Here is a 19,681-nt window from a genome sequence, read left to right on the forward strand (position 1 = left end):
CACTTTATATTTGTTGCACTTCCATTTGTTCTGGCCACGGCTCCCAGAATATTCACAAAGGTTCTTCGGTCGCTATTGGCTGTGATCAGATTCCAGGGAATTGCTGTGGCGCCTTATCTGGACGACATCTTGGTTCAGGCGTCATCTTTTCAACTAGCCCAATCTCATACAGAGATGCTGTTGTATTTTCTACGTTCCCATGGGTGGAAGGTGAATTTGGAAAAAAGTTATTTTGTTCCTTCTACTAAATTTTGTTTCCTAGGGACGCTAATAGATTCCCTGTCCATGAAAAATTTTCTGACGAAGGTTAGAAAGGACAAGATTCGGCTTCCTGTGTCTCTCTCCAGTCTGCATTTCGTCCATTGGTGGCCCAATGCATGGAGGTGATTGGTCTGATGGTGACATTCATGGACATCATTCCCTTTGCACGGTTCCATCTACGACAGTTGCAGCTTTGTATGCTCCATCAATGGAACAGAGATCATTTGGATTTATCTCAAAGGATAAATCTGGACCCTCTAACGAGATACTCTCTCTCTCATGGTGGGTGTCACAGGAACATCTGTCTCGGTGCACTTGCTTTTTGAGACCTTCCTGTGAAATTGTGACTACAGACGTAAGGCTGGGGAGCTGTTTGGGGCCCTCTAAAGGCTCAGGGCCTGTGGTCTCGGGAAGAGTCCTCTCTTCCCATAAATATTTTGGAGTTGAGAGTTATCTTCAATGCCCAATTAGCGTGGCCTCAACTGGCATTAACCCGGTTTATAAGATTTCAATCGGACAACATCACCTCAGTGGCTTACATCAATCACCAGGGAGGGACTCTGAGTTCCTTAGCCGTGAAGGAGGTAACTCGAATTCTTCTGTGGGGGGAAGCCCACAATTTTCTCCTTTCTGCCATCCACATTCCAGGAGTGGACAATTGGGAGGCAGATTTTCTGAGCAGATAGATTTTTCATCCTGGGGAGTGGTTTCTCCATCCGGAAGTGTTCTCTCTGATAACCCTCAAGTGGGGGGTTCCAGAATTGGATCTGATTGCGTCCTGCCAAAACGCCAAGGTTCCAAGGTACGGTTCAAGGTTGAGAGATCCTCAGGCCGTTCTGATAGATGCTCTAGTGGTTCCTTGGAGGTTTTCTCTGGCTTATCTGTTTCCTCCGTTTGCTCTCCTTCCACGAGTCATTGCTTGTATCAAACAGGAGAGAGCATCAGTGATTCTAATAGTGCCTGCATGGTTTCGCAGGATCTGGTTTGCGGATTTGGTAAGGATGTCATCTCTACCTCCTTGGAGGTTACCTCAGGTTAAGGACCTTCTAATTCAGGGTCCTTTTCTTCATCCAAACCTAGATTCTCTGAAGCTGACTGCTTGGAGATTGTACGCCTAGTCCTGTCTAGACGTGGGTTTTCTGACACTAAGATTCAGGCTCGGAAACCGGTTACTCACAAGATTTACCGGAAGATATTGCGAAAATATCTTTATTGGTGCAAATCTAAGGGGTTCTCCTGGAGCCGGGTGAGGATTCCCTGGATTTTGTCTTTTCTTCAGGATGGATTGGATAAGGGTTTATCGGTCAGTTCTCTAAAGGGTCAGATTTCAGCGTTATCTATCATCTTGCACAAACGTCTGGCAGACCTACCATATGTTCAAGCCTTTGTACAGACATGTTGTTGACATAAAATTGTTATCATGAAAAGTTTTGTTTCTTTTTGCCATCTCTTCCGCTCGCAGAGTGTCTGAGCTTCCTGCTCTGGAGTGTGATTCCCCCTACCTTATTTTTCATGCTGATAAGGCGGCCCTTCGTACTAAATTGGGGTTTCTACCTAAGGTAGTATCGGATTGAAACATTTATAAGGAAATTGTTGTTCCTCCTTTGTCCTAATCCTTCTCAAAAGGAACGTCTTTTGCATAACTTGGATGTTGTGTGGGCTCTAAAATGTTTATTTACAAGCTACTAAAGAATTTCGACAATCTTCTGCCCTGTTTGTTGTTTTCTCTGGAAAGCGTAAGGGTTAGAAGGCCTCTTCTACTTCTCTGTCTCTCTGGTTGAGAAGTTTGATTCTTTTAGCTTATGAGACTGTTGGACAGCAGCCTCCTGAGAGAATTACGGCTCAATCCACTAGGGCTGTATCCTTGTCTTGGGCTTTTTAAAAATTAAGCTTCTGTGGAACAGATTTGCAATGTGGCAACATGGTCCTCTCTGCATACTTTTTCCAAATTCTACAAATTTGATACTTTTGCCTCGGCCGAGGCTTCTTTTGGGAGAAAGGTTCTTCAAGCGGTGGTGCCTTCTGTTTAGGTCGTCCTGCCTTTTTCTCCCTCCCTGTTCATTCTGTGTCCTCTAGCTTGGGTATTAGTTCCCACTAGTAATTGGAATGACGTTGTGGACTCTCCATGTCTTAGGAAAGAAAACAAAATGTATGCTTACCTGATAAATTTCTTTCTTTCCGGACATGGAGAGTCCACGACCCCGCCCTCTTCAGCACATTTTTTTTTCTGTGTAAATTTCAGGCACCTTTTCACACTTGTGTTACTTCCTTTTTCCATTTCCTTTGGCTGAATGACTGGGGGTTATGGGTAAGGCAGTTACACTTAAAGGGACATTATACACTCATTTTCATATAACTGTATGTAATAGACACTACTATAAAGAATAAGAAGCACAGATACTGATATAAAAATCCAGTATAAAACTGTTTGAAAACTTATTTAGAAGCTGTCAGTTTGGCTCTGTTGAAAAGGTAGCTAGAAAGCCCACTGCAAGTGGCAAATAAGACACTCCCCCCCTCCCCCTTCTTTTGCATATGAAAAGACCCTTTACACAAACAGGAGCAAGCTGGAGAAGGTAGCTGACGGTATTCACATAAAACTTTGGGGCTTGGTTAGGAGACTGAAAATCAGAGCAATGTTATTTAAAAATAAGCAAAACTATACATTTATTTTAAAAAAAAACATTTATGGGCTATATAAATAGATCATCTACAAAACATTTATGCAAAGAAAAAAATAAGTGTAAAATGTCCCTTTAACAGCTTTGCTGGGGTGCTCTTTGCCTCCTCCTGCTGGCCAGGAGTTGAATATCCCACTAGTAATTGGAATGACGTCGTGGACTCTCCATGTCCGGAAAGAAAGAAATTCATCAGGTAAGCATATTTTTTTTTGTCTAGCCCTATACATATGTCTTTTGCAGTTTTGTGCTTAATTGCCGTTATCAACTGTTCATACATTTACAGAGGGTCTTTGTTTTCCCTTTAACAGCAGCATCTTAAAGGGATAGGAAAGTCAAAATTAAACTTGTATGATTCAGATAGAACATGCAATTTTAAGACACTCTTAAATTCACTTCTATTTTCAAATATGTACATATCCTACACTACTTGGAGCTAGCTGGTGAATGGTGGCTACACCCATTGATCTCTTGTGATTGGCTGACATGGGTGTTAAGCTAGCTCCCAGTATTGAATTGCTCCTTCAGCAAAGGAAATCAAGAGAATTAAGTAAATTTGATAATAGAAGTAAATTGGAAAGTTGTTTAAATGGTATGTTCTATCTGAATCATAATAGAAAAAAAAATGGGTTTCATATCACTTTACAATATGGACCAGTGTGAACTAAAAATACTACATAGCAATTGTATTATCAACTTAATAACTTAAGTTTCTATTCTTTCTCTATATTGTGTATGCTTTCTGTATGGTCACAGCAAATTCATGTTGTAGTTGTAGGATCTGTAACTGGGTCCCACGGTGAATATGCCAATTTCTATATATATATATATATATATATATATATATTATTTTTTTTTGTTTAACAGATTTGCTATTGACCTTAAACCAAGCGACTCCAAAGATATTGCTTTACACCTGAATCCACGAATGAAGCAAAAGCTGTTTGTTCGAAACACATACTTGTATGACAGCTGGGGAGAAGAGGAAAATCAGCTCAACCACTTTCCTTTCAGTCCAGAAATGTACTTTGAAGTAAGTTGAAATATAATTTCTATACACCTTTACCATTTTATGTACGCAAGACTATTTAGTCGTTTATAAAATTGAAAACTAGAGTAACAAACATAATAGCCTTAGTGGCTATTTGCTTTAAAGGGACAAAAAAAACTATTTTTTCTTTCATGATTCAGATAGAGCAAGCAATTTTAAGCGACTTTCTAATTTACTCCTATTATAAATATTTATTCGTTCTCTTGCTATCTTTATTTTAAAAATCAAGAATGTAAGCATAGGAGCCGGCCCATTTTTAGTTCAGCACCTGGGTAGCGCTTGCTGATTGGTGGCTAAATGTAACCACCAATCAGCAAGCTCTACCCAGGTGCTAAACCAAAAATGGTCTGGCTCCTAAGCTTTAAATTCCTGCCTTTTAAAATAAAGAGAATGGAGTAAAATTTATAATAGGAGTAAATTAGAAAGTTAATTAAAATTGCTTGCTCTATCTGAATCGTGACAGAAAAAATTTGGGTTTTGTGTCCCTTTTAAATATTGGTCACATACACTTAATTCACTACAGTGGGTGTAACTACAAAGTGCATTATTTCTACTGAATATGACCTACAGGTTCCATAGAGAAATGGCATCTTCCAGTTAGGGTGAAACAGTTTTATATCCCAGTACAAACAGTAGCCAGTTGAATATACCACTAAAGATAAGCCGTTACTATAGAGCTAATTAGGTCTCAGCAGTCATGTTCCCAACCGAGTCAGCGATGACACTTTTGTCACAGTTCCATCGGATAACTAATAGCATAGTTGTGCACATACTCCCAGAAGAGCGCTAGAAGCATCCCCTGTAAAAGGCCAATTGTATCATTCCTTGACTGTTCACCAGTAGACAACAAATTCTCTACCTGAGAGCCAGCAGAGAAACAGCCATGTCTCAGATTCTGTCAGTAGTGGGATATCGCTATGTTGTGTTGTGACCATAAGGCATGGAACACAATATCAATGCAGGGATCTTGTGGGTGGAGTCCTTTGTGTCTACCCATGAGAGCCACACAATATTGTACTGCAGCAGAGTTCTTGCACTTGCCAGATCCTTGCCACCTATGAAATCCACTGAAACAATGTTGTGACCCACAAATTGCAGGCAAATATTAGGATTTGGAGCTATGGTTAACCCTTTAGATGCCAGATAGGACTTGACATTTTTAAGCAATGTCTTGAAACTGTCCCTGCCATCCAATGGATAAATATAATTGGCCTCTGGCGGCTTTGCTCTCTGTGACATTCCTGCAACAGCTACTTTGCTAAGGCCACATTCTGTCTGTGGTGACATCTAAGCTCGGATATTTTTGCAAGCCACAGTATTATCTGGTGTAACATATCAAGGGACAAAATTTGTATTTTGCATCTAGTTGAGAGTATCAGTGCAGTCACTGCAAATGTACCCCAGTACACAGGCATACATGCATCCACTAAAGAGTAAATAGCTTGTGGCCCCATTAGAGAACCAGTTTCAGCAATTCAGAAATACTGTCTGTTAACTGAATTATATACCAATCCGATACTATATTAGCCATTAAATTTGATTTTTTTTTTCATTTTTAAGAGATTTATAATAAATACTCTGACATGAACTGATGAGTCCATTAGTGCTGATTTGCTGTTATCTTTTTCCAACATGAAGAATAAATGGACATTGTACTATAAAATATGTTCCCAATGATCCTTTTTACCTGCTGGAGTGTATTAAAATTAAATTGTTTACTAAAAGCCAATTTACCTTTTAGTTTGACTTTTGAAATGGCTGCTTTTCCTTTTTAAACCACCATCTATAATGCAATTTTCAATATTGCAGTAATGGGTACAGCAAAGCTATGTAACCCAATGCATGCCCAAAAAAGAGAGAGAGGCTCAACTCCAGGATAAACAAAGCAAATAGGGTGATTTAAAGCATTGAGCGTACATTGTTGTAGTAACCATGGTAGCACCCAGACGTATTTTGCGCATGCTCAGATGTGCTTCATCAGACATGTAAACAAGAAGCAGTAGTTGTAATCATCTTCCCAGTGTGAGATAGGTACTAAAAGCTTAATTTTCAGGTGTCTCTATGTATTGAGCTTTGTATATACAGACAGAGATAAGATAAGATAGTTTTTGTGTTTATAGACTGATCTCCTGGCAAACTTGGCCCACTTTAATGGGTTGGGGTTTCCAAGAGCAAGGGCACCTATATAATATACAGAAATAAACATAAAGAAGCAACTCTGTTAAAGACCACATTACCAGAAGTTACTACATATTTCTTACAAAACTCAAAATTGAAAACTTGCCATAGAACTTTTTTTAATTGAATATAAAACTTAATTTTGGAACTTATTTGCAATAGAAAGCATGATTCTCCCTTAAAGGGATTTGGAAGCCAAAATTTTACTTTCATAATTCAAATAGAGCATATTAAGAAAAGTTTTGAAATATGGATATTTAATTTTGACTTCCATATACCTTAAATCGATCTCTTGATTAAAAAACAGAAGACTGGTAATGTTGCTTTTATTGGGGAAAAGCCTCAATAAAAAGTTTTATATTTAATAAAAAAAAGTTAAACATTTGCTTTATAGACATGTTAAAGGGACACAAAACACTTTGGAGACTGTAAGATAACAGTGACTAGTCTTTTCTACTCCAGTAAAAGTCAGTATTGGCTCCTCCAGATAAGGCAAGTGGTTGGGAGATTTTGTCTATTGAAAAACAGTTGCATATTGTTATTTCTCTTGTTAAGTGTATTCAGTCCACGGGTCATCCGTTACTTATGGAATATATTCTCTTCCCAACAGGAAATTGCAAGAGGATCACCCAAGCAGAGCTGCTACATAGCTCCTCCCCTCACATGTCATATCCAGTCATTCTCTTGCAACTTAATAGATAGGACGTTGTGAGAGGTCTGTGGTGTTTTTATACTTAGTTTATTTCTTCAATCAAAAGTTTGTTATTTTAAAATGACACCGGAGTGTGTTGTTTATTCTCAGGCAATATTTGGAAGAAGAATCTGCCTGCGTTTTCTATGATCTTAGCGGCAGTAACTAAGATCCACTGGCTGTTCTCGCATATTCTGAGGAGTGAGGTAACTTTCAGAAAGGGAATAGCGTGCGGGGAACCCTGCAAACAAGGTATGTGCAGTAAATTATTTTTCTAAGGAATGGAATTGACTAAGAAAATACTGCTGATACCGATATAATGTAAGTAAAAGCCTTTAATACAGTGAGAGCGACTGTTTAAAGCGACTGTTTAAAGCAGGCTGGTTTAAATATATACAGTAAAGTAATTTTCTAAGGAATGGAATTTGACTGAGAAAATGCTATTAATACTGAAGTGATGTTATAAGCCTTAAATGCAGTAGGAAGACTGGTATCAGGCTTATCAATAGAGATACATGCTCCTTAAAAAAGGATGTTTTAAACGATTTTGCTGGCATGTTTAATCGTTTTGTGAGGTACATTGGTGATAAAACTTGTTGGGGCATAACATTTTTCCGCATGGCTAACAATATTTCTGCATAGAAACAGTTTACTGAAACTCCCAATATTGTAATATTGAGTAGGAGGGGCCTATTTTAGCGCTCTTTTGACGCAGTAAAAATTCAGGCTCTGTCTTCCTGCTTCCTTCTGCTTGACCCGGGTCGTCTCCAGACAGCTTAAGGGACTTCAAAAGTCATTTTGAGGGAGGTAATCAGTCACAGCAGACCTGTGACAGTGGTTTTTTGACTGTATTAAAAAACGTTTTTTTGCTTATAAATACCGTTTGGGTTTTAAGGGGTTAATCATCCATTTGCAAGTGGGTGCAATGCTCTGCTAACTTAATACATTTACTGTGAAAATTTGTTTGCTATAACTGATTTGGTTCATTGTTATTTCAACTGTGACAGTTTTCTGTGCTTCTTAAAGGCACAGTAGCGTTTTTCTTTATTACTTGTAAAATTATTTACAGTGTTTTCCAAGTCTGCTAGTCTTATTGCTAGTCTGTTTAAACATGTCTGACACAGATGAATCTGTTTGTTCACTATGTTTAAAGGCCACTGTGGAGCCCCACAGAAACATGTGTACTAAATGTATTGATTTCACTTTAAATAATAAAGGTCAGTCTTTATCTATAAAGGAATTATCACCAGACAACGAGGGGGAAGTTATGCCGACTAACTCTCCTCACGTGTCAGTACCTTCGCCTCCCGCTCAGGAGGCGCGTGATATTGTGGCGCCAAGTGCATCAGGGACGGCCATACAAATCACCTTACAAGACATGGCTAATATTATGAATAATACCCTGACAGAAGTATTATCTAAATTGCCAGAATTAAGAGGCAAGCGCGATTGCTCTGGGGTAAGAATAGAGCGCGCTGGTGCTACAAGAGCCATGTCCGATACTGCGTCACAGTTTGCAGAACATGAGGACGGAGAGCTTCATTCTGTAGGTGACGGATCTGATCCAGGGAAACCGGATTCAGAGATCTCTAATTTTAAATTTAAGCTTGAGAACCTCCGTGTATTGCTAGGGGAGGTTTTAGCGGCTCTGAATGACTGTAACACAGTTGCGATTCCAGAGAAATTATGTAGGCTGGACAGATACTATGCAGTACCGGTGTGTACCGACGTTTTTCCTATACCTAAAAGGCTTACAGAAATTATTAGCAAGGAGTGGGATAGACCTGGTGTGCCCTTTTCCCCACCTCCTATATTTAGAAAAATGTTTCCAATAGACGCCACTACACGGGACTTATGGCAGACGGTCCCTAAGGTGGAGGGAGCAGTTTCTACTTTAGCTAAGCGTACCACTATCCCGGTGGAAGATAGTTGTGCTTTTTCGGATCCAATGGATAAAAAATTGGAGGGTTACCTTAAGAAAACGTTTGTTCAACAAGGTTTTATCTTACAGCCCATTGCATGCATTGCGCCTGTCACTGCTGCTGCGGCATTTTGGTTTGAGTCTCTAGAAGAGGCCATTCACTCAGCTCCATTGGATGAAATTATGGACAAGCTTAAAGCACTTAAGCTAGCTAATGCATTTGTTTCTGATGCCATTGTACATTTAACTAAACTAACGGCTAAGAATTCCGGTTATGCCATTCAAACGCGCAGAGCGTTATGGCTTAAATCCTGGTCAGCTGATGTGACTTCTAAATCTAAATTACTTAATATTCCTTTCAAGGGGCAAACCTTATTCGGGCCCGGCTTGAAAGAAATCGCTGACATTACGGGAGGTAAGGGTCATACCCTTCCTCAGGACAAGGCCAAATCAAAGGCCAAACAGTCTAATTTTCGTGCCTTTCGAAACTTCAAGGCAGGAGCAACGTCAACTTCCTCCGCCCCAAAACAGGAAGGAACCGTTGCTCGTTACAGACAGGCCTGGAAAACTAACCAGTCCTGGAACAAGGGCAAGCAGGCCAGAAAACCTGCTACTGCCCCTAAGACAGCATGAAGGGATGGCCCCCTATCCGGAAACGGATCTAGTGGGGGGCAGACTTTCTATCTTCGCCCAGGCGTGGGCAAGAGATGTCCAGGATCCCTGGGCGTTGGAGATCATATCTCAGGGATATCTTCTGGACTTCAAGGCTTCTCCTCCTCTAGGGAGATTTCATCTTTCAAGGTTATCAGAAAACCAAATAAAGAAAGAGGCATTCCTATGTTGCGTACAAGACCTCCTAGTAATGGGAGTGATCCACCCAGTTCCGCGGACGGAACAAGGACAGGGATTTTATTCAAATCTGTTTGTGGTTCCCAAGAAAGAGGGTACCTTCAGGCCAATTTTGGACCTAAAGATTTTAAACAAATTCCTAAGAGTTCCATCATTCAAAATGGAAACTATTCGGACTATCCTACCCATGATCCAAGAGGGTCAGTACATGACCACGGTGGATTTAAAGGATGCCTACCTTCACATACCGATTCACAAAGATCATCATCGGTTCCTAAGATTTGCCTTCCTAGACAGGCATTACCAGTTTGTAGCTCTTCCCTTCGGGTTGGCTACGGCCCCGAGAATCTTTACAAAGGTGCTGGGCTCTCTTCTGGCGGTTCTAAGACCGCGAGGGATAGCGGTGGCTCCGTATCTAGACGACATCCTGATACAGGCGACAAGCTTGCAAATTGCCAAGTCTCATACAGAGATAGTTCTGGCATTTCTAAGGTCGCATGGGTGGAAGGTGAACGTGGAAAAGAGTTCTCTATCACCACTCACAAGAGTCTCCTTCCTAGGGACTCTGATAGATTCTGTAAAAATGAAAATTTACCTGACGGAGGCCAGGTTATCAAAACTCTTAAATGCTTGCCGGGTCCTTCATTCCATTCCACGCCCGTCAGTGGCTCAGTGCATGGAAGTAATCGGCTTAATGGTAGCGGCAATGGACATAGTGCCATTTGCGCGCCTGCATCTCAGACCGCTGCAATTGTGCATGCTAAGTCAGTGGAATGGGGATTACTCAGATTTGTCCCCTCTACTAAATCTGGATCAAGAGACCAGAGATTCTCTTCTCTGGTGGTTATCTCGGGTCCATCTGTCCAGGGGCATGACCTTTCGCAGGCCAGATTGGACGATTGTAACAACAGATGCCAGCCTCCTAGGCTGGGGCGCAGTCTGGAATTCCCTGAAGGCTCAGGGATCCTGGACTCAGGAGGAGAAACTCCTCCCAATAAATATTCTGGAGCTAAGGGCAATATTCAACGCTCTTCTAGCTTGGCCTCAGCTAGCAACACTGAGGTTCATCAGATTTCAGTCGGACAACATCACGACTGTGGCTTATATCAACCATCAAGGGGGAACCAGGAGCTCCCTAGCGATGTTGGAAGTCTCAAAGATAATTCGCTGGGCAGAGTCTCATTCTTGCCACTTGTCAGCGATCCACATCCCAGGAGTGGAGAACTGGGAGGCGGACTTTCTAAGTCGTCAGACTTTTCATCCGGGGGAGTGGGAACTCCATCCGGAGGTATTTGCTCAACTGGTCCATCATTGGGGCAAACCAGAACTGGATCTCATGGCGTCTCGCCAGAACGCCAAACTTCCTCTTTACGGTTCCAGGTCCAGGGACCCGGGAGCGAAGCTGATAGATGCTCTAGCAGCCCCTTGGTTTTTCAACATGGCTTATGTGTTTCCACCGTTTCCTCTGCTCCCTCGACTGATTGCCAAGATCAAACAGGAGAGAGCATCGGTGATTCTGATAGCGCCTGCGTGGCCACGCAGGACCTGGTATGCAGACCTAGTGGTCATGTCGTCCTGTCCTCCATGGACTCTACCTTTGAGGAAAGACCTTCTAATACAAGGTCCCTTCAATCATCCAAATCTAATTTCTCTGAGGCTGACTGCGTGGAGATTGAACGCTTGATCCTATCAAAGCGTGGCTTCTCCGAGTCAGTTATTTATACTTTGATACAGGCACGAAAGCCTGTTACCAGAAAAATCTACCATAAGATATGGCTTAAATACCTGTATTGGTGCGAATCCAAGAGTTACTCGTGGAGTAAGGTTAGGATTCCGAGGATATTGTCTTTTCTCCAAGAGGGCTTGGAAAAAGGCTTATCAGCTAGTTCTTTAAAGGGACAGATTTCTGCTCTGTCTATTCTTTTGCACAAGCGTCTGGCAGAAGTTCCAGACGTCCAGGCCTTTTGTCAAGCTTTAGCTAGGATTAAGCCTGTATTTAAAGCTGTTGCTCCTCCGTGGAGCTTAAACTTGGTTCTTAAAGTTCTTCAAGGAGTTCCGTTTGAACCCCTTCATTCCGTTGATATTATACTTTTATCTTGGAAAGTTCTATTTTTGATGGCTATTTCCTCGGCTCGAAGAGTCTCGGAATTGTCTGCCTTACACTGTGATTCTCCTTATCTGATTTTCCATTCAGACAAGATAGTTCTGCGTACTAAACCTGGGTTTTTACCTAAGGTAGTCTCTAACAGGAATATCAATCAGGAGATTGTTGTTCCGTCATTATGTCCTAATCCTTCTTCAAGGAAGGAACGACTTTTGCATAATCTGGACGTAGTCCGTGCCCTGAAATTCTATTTACAGGCAACTAAAGATTTTCGTCAAACTTCTTCCCTGTTTGTTGTTTACTCTGGACAGAGGAGAGGTCAAAAAGCTTCGGCAACCTCTCTCTCCTTTTGGCTTCGTAGCATAATACGTTTAGCCTATGAGACTGCTGGACAGCAGCCCCCTGAAAGAATTACAGCTCATTCCACTAGAGCTGTGGCTTCCACCTGGGCCTTTAAGAATGAGGCCTCTGTTGAACAGATTTGCAAGGCTGCGACTTGGTCTTCGCTTCACACTTTTTCAAATTTTACAAATTTGACACTTTTGCTTCTTCGGAGGCTGTTTTTGGGAGAAAGGTTCTACAGGCAGTGGTTCCTTCCGTTTAAGTGCCTGCCTTGTCCCTCCCATCATCCGTGTACTTAGCTTTGGTATTGGTATCCCATAAGTAATGGATGACCCGTGGACTGAATACACTTAACAAGAGAAAACATAATTTATGCTTACCTGATAAATTTATTTCTCTTGTAGTGTATTCAGTCCACGGCCCGCCCTGTCTTTTTAAGGCATATCTAAATTTTAATTAATACTTCAGTCACCACTGCACCCTATGGTTCCTCCTTTCTCGTCTTGTTTTGGTCGAATGACTGAATATGACATGTGAGGGGAGGAGCTATGTAGCAGCTCTGCTTGGGTGATCCTCTTGCAATTTCCTGTTGGGAAGAGAATATATTCCATAAGTAATGGATGACCCGTGGACTGAATACACTACAAGAGAAATAAATTTATCAGGTAAGCATAAATTATGTTTTTATTCTGAATATCTTCACACTCAACATGAGTTCTACAGAATATTCTTCTAATTTATGGTCCTTTTAATTTGTGATCTGCAATATTAATTTTATTTCTTATTTGCCCCTTTATGGGCATTAAACTGCTGGGTACAACTTCAGTTGCAGGGTTACTACTCACATTTTAGCACTTTTTAAAAAAAACTATTTAAAAGTTAAATAACAAATATTATAGAGCAATGCCGCCACTGCAAAAAATGTAAAGCTTGTTCTGTGTATGCTAAACTGTGCACGATACAGCTCGTTAAAAGACAACAATGTCACTGATCTGTGAATGTGCACTACTTTGGTAATTTAAGTTTTAAGATGGAGGTGCCCAGTAAGAAGATGCAGAGATTCACTAATAGGCACTTGTAAGGGGTTAAAATTCACAGTAGTGAATGGTAGCCCTGCTGTTGTAGTTATTCCCATTGCTTTAGTGTCCATTTAATAGAGGTTTGTATATGATGGTGATTCATAGAGATTTAGTCATTGTTTCTGCATACCAACGTTTAACAAGGATATTAACATGTTTTCTTCATCTTTCTTTGTTTTCAGCTTATCATCTATTGTGAAGCTCAAAAGTTCAAAGTAGCTGTAAACGGAGTACACTTATTTGAGTATAAGCACAGATACAAAGACCTGAGCAAAATAAACACAATTACAATCAATGGAGATGTTCAGCTAGTCGATGTGAGAGGCTGGTAGAGCATACGATTACAATGTGATCAGAAATAAGAGTGTATGAACAAAGCTTTGTTGGTACATAGGCTAAAACATTCAAAGAAGATAAAGTTTGTAATTGACATGTATTACCAATTTTGCTGCTAAAGCTTCTAAAAATGATGATAAACCTTGCAGTGCTTTCACTGCATATGAATACGTACGTCATACACACTAACTAGAGAGCAACGGTTTTTCCCCTTACTCCCTAACTAGTGTCCTTATAGCTAGACCCCATGCTGGAGCTGTCTGTGTAATGTTTAAACATTAAAAAAGCTGCTGATATAAACTAACAGCACTCAGCAGTTTCTCCCTGTGCTACTGTGCAGGTATCTCACTCCTCCCTCTGTCTTCATCGTTACTATGGCATTCTGCAGACACCGAGCTGAATATTTCACACACAGCTCTGTAAACCGATGTGTTCGATTGATAATCTGTTAATGCTTTTTAACATTAAAGCCGCATTTGAATTAAAATATAAAATTCTGGGCTGGTTACATTTCTGTCAAATTTATAAGCCAGCTTGAAAATTCGTAAACCAGCTCCAACTTTTATGCTACTTATATATTCTCAGATGCATACACAAAATGGTGCTATGAGCTATAACCAATTATATCAACTGAAAAGAAAGTGTATTTTGCTCTAATCTAGCTAAAGAAAATTCCTTCAAATTAAAATTCCGTACAACAGTGTTTTGAGTTTAGGAGCAGGATTTTCCTGTTTTTTGGCATTGGTGAGTCAGTCAAAGAATGAGACCCTTAATTAACTGATGGTGGGATATTCTAAAGTCTGCCCCGTTAGAGTCAGTTTATAGGATACAATTACATTATTAAAATACTCCACACAACTGTATTAGATGGATGTAGTGAAGGAGTTAATAGCAACAGTATTTGTCTATTTTTAGAGAGATGCAAGTTTTACTAATACAGAATAAAGTAGCAATAGGAAATTTAGCAAGTAGGAAGAAACTCTGGAATGTTTTTGTTACAGTGCATCACTGTATATTTTCTAGAAGTGCTGACATGAGGCTAGTTCAGGGATAGTGAACCTTTTTTGAAAGTATGTACCTAAATTGGCCAATAATCTTCTAAAACATTTCTTATGACCGTGGTACCTCTTTTAAATGTCAAGGGCCAATAAATGAACATATTATATATATATATATATATATATATATATATATATATATATATATATATATATATATATATATTAGGATATACAAAAATGTAAACATTTAGATTTTTTTGCTGATGTACATATAAAAATATATTCATAGGAAAATGTAATTTAGTAAAAGGATATTAAATACCTCTTGCTTTTGTGCAAAAATTATGCTTGTCCCTAAAAATAAAACAAAACATTTTTTTTGTAACTTGCAATTTAATGCAAACTAGGTTACATATTTTGCTTTTTGTTTTCTTTACACAGAATTGAGATATATTTTGAGAACAGGGTTAGTAACCATGGTTACTGATCAGCTGATTATTTTACCTGTGCGCTAGTTAAGATATAATGAATATCTGGCGTGTTAAGGGTCCTGAGGACTGGAGTTGAGAAACACTGGAGAAGAGAAGGGAAAGAGGTGACATGATAGAAACCTTCAAATATATGAAGGGACTTAATAAAGTGGAAGTTGAAAGCATTTTCTACAAAAAAAAGAAATACCAAAACAAGAGTTCACAATATTAAATTAAAGGGTTGCAGATTCAGGAAAAATGTGAGGAAGCATTTTTTTTAGAGAAAGGGTGGTGGATTCATGGAGTAAACTTCTAATAAGGTGGTAAACACAGGTAATGTGAAAGAAATAAAAAAATGCTTTTTAAAAAAAAAAAAATAATAATAATTAAAATATATATATATATAATTCCAGGCAGAGTATGGCACTCATGAATCTTTGACCTGGTGCTGCAGCAGGCAAAGCATACACAACAAAAAGAAGCAGACACTCACCAGTTTTTAAATAAAGGAAAATAAAGGATATCTTTTAATCCCACAAGGTGTGACGTTTAGGAATATTACCTCCTTCCACAGACTGTCGCACCTTGTGGGATTAAAAGATATCCTTTATTTAAATACCAGTGAGTGCCTGCTTTTTGTTGTTGTGGTGTGTGTGTATATGTGTGTGTGTGTGTGTGTGTGTGTGTATATATATATATATGTATATAGAACATAGGCACCTTCGGCTTCAGCGCAGTGTCAGGTTAGCATGTGAGTGATAAATAGAAAAGGCTTTTTTTTTTTTTTTTTTATAAACGCCCCATTTAAATTGATGGGGAGGGGGAGTTAGTGTGGTTGTCATATCCAAAGTCCTGAAGTTAGCGCATCTGAGTCTTTCGCTCACGCACTAATTTTGCCCTATGAGTTGTTGATTCCAGCCCCATTACCTTTCAAGCTCAGCACATTCAGTGTGACATGTGTGACATATCTGCTAATGACCTTTTCACCTTAGCATGGTTGCTTTAATTGTTTGATTACAGCACTTTATTTTAGATGTATCAGCATTTTTGTTCTTAATATTTCTATTTCTTTTTGCACATTTTTCTACTGTTTCCATAATTATATAAATATATAAATTGTTTTCTGTTGTAAATATTGTATAATTGTATATGTCAATGCTGATTTTGCTACAGTTAATTTTATTTAGTTAATATATATTAATCATTTGCTGCAATAAAATAAATGCATTATTTTGTTTTTGACTTTTCTTATTGATATTTGTCCAAATCAGGTACACAAAAAACAGGATTAAACAATACTTATATAGATAAAATATATACTACAATATACACTCACCGGCCACTTTATTAGGTACACCTTGCTAGTAACCCGGGTTGGACCCCCTTTTGCCTTCAGAACTGATTAATTCTTTGTGGCATAGATTCAACAAGGTGTTGGAAATATTCCTCAGACATTTTGGTCCATATTGACGTGATAGCATCACGCAGTTGCTGTAGATTTGTCGGCTGCACATCCATTATGCAAATCTCCCATTCCACCACATCCCAAAGGTGCTCTATTGGATTAAGATCTGGTGACTGTGGAGGCCATTGGAGTACAGTGAACTCATTGTCATGTTCAAGAAACCAGTTTGAAGATGATTTGAGCTTTGTGACATGGTGCATTATCATGCTGGAAGTAGCCATCAGAAGATGGGTACACTGTAATCATAAAGGGATAGACATGGTCAGCAACAATACTCGGGTAGGCCATGGCGTTTAAATGATGCTCAATTGGTACTAATGGGCCCAAAGTGTGCCAAGAAAACATCCCCCACACCATTACAGCACCACCACCAGCCAGAACCATTGATACAAGGCATGATGGATCCATGCTTTCATATTGTTTATGCCAAATTCTGACCCTACCATCTGAATGTCGCAGCTGAAATCGAGATTCATCAGACCAGGCAACATTTTTCCAATCTTCTATTGTCCAATTTTGGTGAGCCTGTGTGAATTGTAGCCTCAGTTTCCTGTTCTTAGCTGACAGAAGTGTAACCCGGTGTGGTCTTCTGCTGCTGTAGCCCATCTGCTTCAAGGTTTGATGTGTTGTGCGTTCAGAGATGGTATTCTGCATACCTTGGTTGTAACAAGTGGTTATTTGAGTTACTGTTGCCTTTCTATCTGAAACCAGTCTGCACATTCTCCTCTGACTTCAACAAGGCATTTTCGTCCACACACCTGCCGCTCACTGGATATTTTCTCTTTTTCAGACCAATTTCTGTAAACCATAGAGGTGGTTGTTCGTGAAAATCCCAGTAGATTAGCAGTTTTTTAAATATTTAGACTAGCCCGTCTGGTACCAACAACCATGCCACGTTCAAAGTCACTTAAATCCCCTTCACCATTCTGATGCTCGGTTTGAACTACAGCAAGTCATCTTCACCATGTCTAGATGCCTTAATGCATTGAGTTGCTGCCATGTGATTGGCTGATTAGCAACTTGTGTTACAAAGCAATTGAACAGGTGTACCTAATAAAGTGGCCTGTGTGTGTGTGTGCATGTATGTATGTATGTATATGTGTATATATGTGTATATATATATATATATATATATATATATTCAATGCTTAAAAACTTAAATTCCTAATCCAATGTTAAAAAGCATGAACATTCTGAAATAAAAATCCCCCATCAAAGAATATATTATAATTATATAATGATATCATATTATTAAAGTCTTTGAGATGGGTGAGTTTAATAATGTAACATTTGATTGTGAATTCTAGCACGAACGTAAGTTGTTTTTTATTTTGCTATTTAATATCCTATATTTTTTACTGTAGAAAATTATGTGTGTGTGGTGCGTGTATGTTGGAGTGGGGGTAGGGTGTTTTGTTCAGTTTAGGTGTAGTTTGGCTTCCAGGTTTCAGGACTATACAGACCAATATAACTTCTCAACCAATTTAATTATTTCTAGTAACTGATGTTATCACCAAACTGCAAAATTTTAGTTTTCCAAAGTTACAAAGAACTTCAGTAAGGCTTAAACTACAGCTTTACCTCTGTGCAATAATATATACAAGATGTAAATATATACAGGGAGTGCAGAATTATTAGGCAAATGAGTATTTTGACCACATCATCCTTTTTATGCATGTTGACTTACTCCAAGCTGTATAGGCTCGAAAGCCTACTACCAATTAAGCATGTTAGGTGATGTGCATCTCTGTAATGAGAAGGGGTGTGGTCTAATGACAACACCCTATATCAGGTGTGCATAATTATTAGGCAACTTCCTTTCCTTTGGCACAATGGGTCAAAAGAAGGACTTGACAGGCTCAGAAAAGTAAAAAATAGTGAGATATCTTGCAGAGGGATGCAGCACTCTGAAGCGTGATCATCGAACAATCAAGCGTTTCATTCAAAATAGTCAACAGGATCGCAAGAAGCGTGTGGAAAAACCAAGGCGCAAAATAACTGCCCATGAACTGAGAAAAGTCAAGAGTCAAGAGTGCAGCTGCCAAGATGCCACTTGCCACCAGTTTGGCCATATTTCAGAGCTGCAACATCACTGGAGTGCCCAAAAGCACAAGGTGTGCAATACTCAGAGACATGGCCAAGGTAAGAAAGGCTGAAAGACGACCACCACTGAACAAGACACACAAGCTGAAACGTCAAGACTGGGCCAAGAAATATCTCAAGACTGATTTTTCTAAGGTTTTATGGACTGATGAAATGAGAGTGAGTCTTGATGGGCCAGATGGATGGGCCCGTGGCTGGATTGGTAAAGGGCAGAGAGCTCCAGTCCGACTCAGACGCCAGCAAGGTGGAGGTGGAGTACTGGTTTGGGCTGGTATCATCAAAGATGAGCTTGTGGGGCCTTTTCGGGTTGAGGATGGAGTCAAGCTTAACTCCCAGTCCTACTGCCAGTTTCTGGAAGACACCTTCTTCAAGCAGTGGTACAGGAAGAAGTCTGCATCCTTCAAGAAAAACATGATTTTCATGCAGGACAATGCTCCATCACACGCGTCCAAGTACTCCACAGCGTGGCTGGCAAGAAAGGGTATAAAAGAAGAAAATCTAATGACATGGCCTCCTTGTTCACCTGATCTGAACCCCATTGAGAACCTGTGGTCCATCATCAAATGTGAGATTTACAAGGAGGGAAAACAGTACACCTCTCTGAACAGTGTCTGGGAGGCTGTGGTTGCTGCTGCACGCAATGTTGATGGTGAACAGATCAAAACACTGACAGAATCCATGGATGGCAGGCTTTTGAGTGTCCTTGCAAAGAAAGGTGGCTATATTGGTCACTGATTTGTTTTTGTTTTGTTTTTGAATGTCAGAAATGTATATTTGTGAATGTTGAGATGTTATATTGGTTTCACTGGTAAAAAGAAATAATTGAAATGGGTATATATTTGTTTTTTGTTAAGTTGCCTAATAATTATGCACAGTAATAGTCACCTGCACACACAGATATCCCCCTAAAATAGCTAAAACTAAAAACTACTTCCAAAAATATTCAGCTTTGATATTAATGAGTTTTTTGGGTTAATTGAGAACATGGTTGTTGTTCAATAATAAAATTAATCCTCAAAAATACAACTTGCCTAATAATTCTGCACTCCCTGTATATCAATTTCTTACACATTGTATGAATTATTCTCAATTTATTTTTTCATCATTCAAAAGCAACATGGGAAATGCAGTTCTGAAACATCAGGGTACCAA

The 19,681-nt window shown here is 39.5% G+C and overlaps 1 protein-coding gene across 2 annotated transcripts in view; it reads left to right on the plus strand.

Moving 5' to 3' along the window:
- Positions 1 to 13,984, plus strand: part of LGALS8 (galectin 8) — an 83,262-nt gene extending 69,278 nt beyond the window's left edge. For both annotated transcript variants that reach the window (XM_053711934.1, XM_053711935.1), the window contains 2 exons: positions 3,807 to 3,972; positions 13,337 to 13,984. In XM_053711934.1, the coding sequence (XP_053567909.1) occupies positions 3,807 to 3,972; positions 13,337 to 13,486 (316 nt within the window). In that variant the 3' untranslated portion in view covers positions 13,487 to 13,984. The remainder of the gene's footprint in view (positions 1 to 3,806; positions 3,973 to 13,336) is intronic.
- The last annotated feature ends 5,697 nt before the right edge of the window (positions 13,985 to 19,681 follow it).

Source organism: Bombina bombina, chromosome 4 (assembly GCF_027579735.1).
Source record: "Bombina bombina isolate aBomBom1 chromosome 4, aBomBom1.pri, whole genome shotgun sequence".
Classification (NCBI taxonomy): Eukaryota; Metazoa; Chordata; class Amphibia; order Anura; family Bombinatoridae; genus Bombina; species Bombina bombina.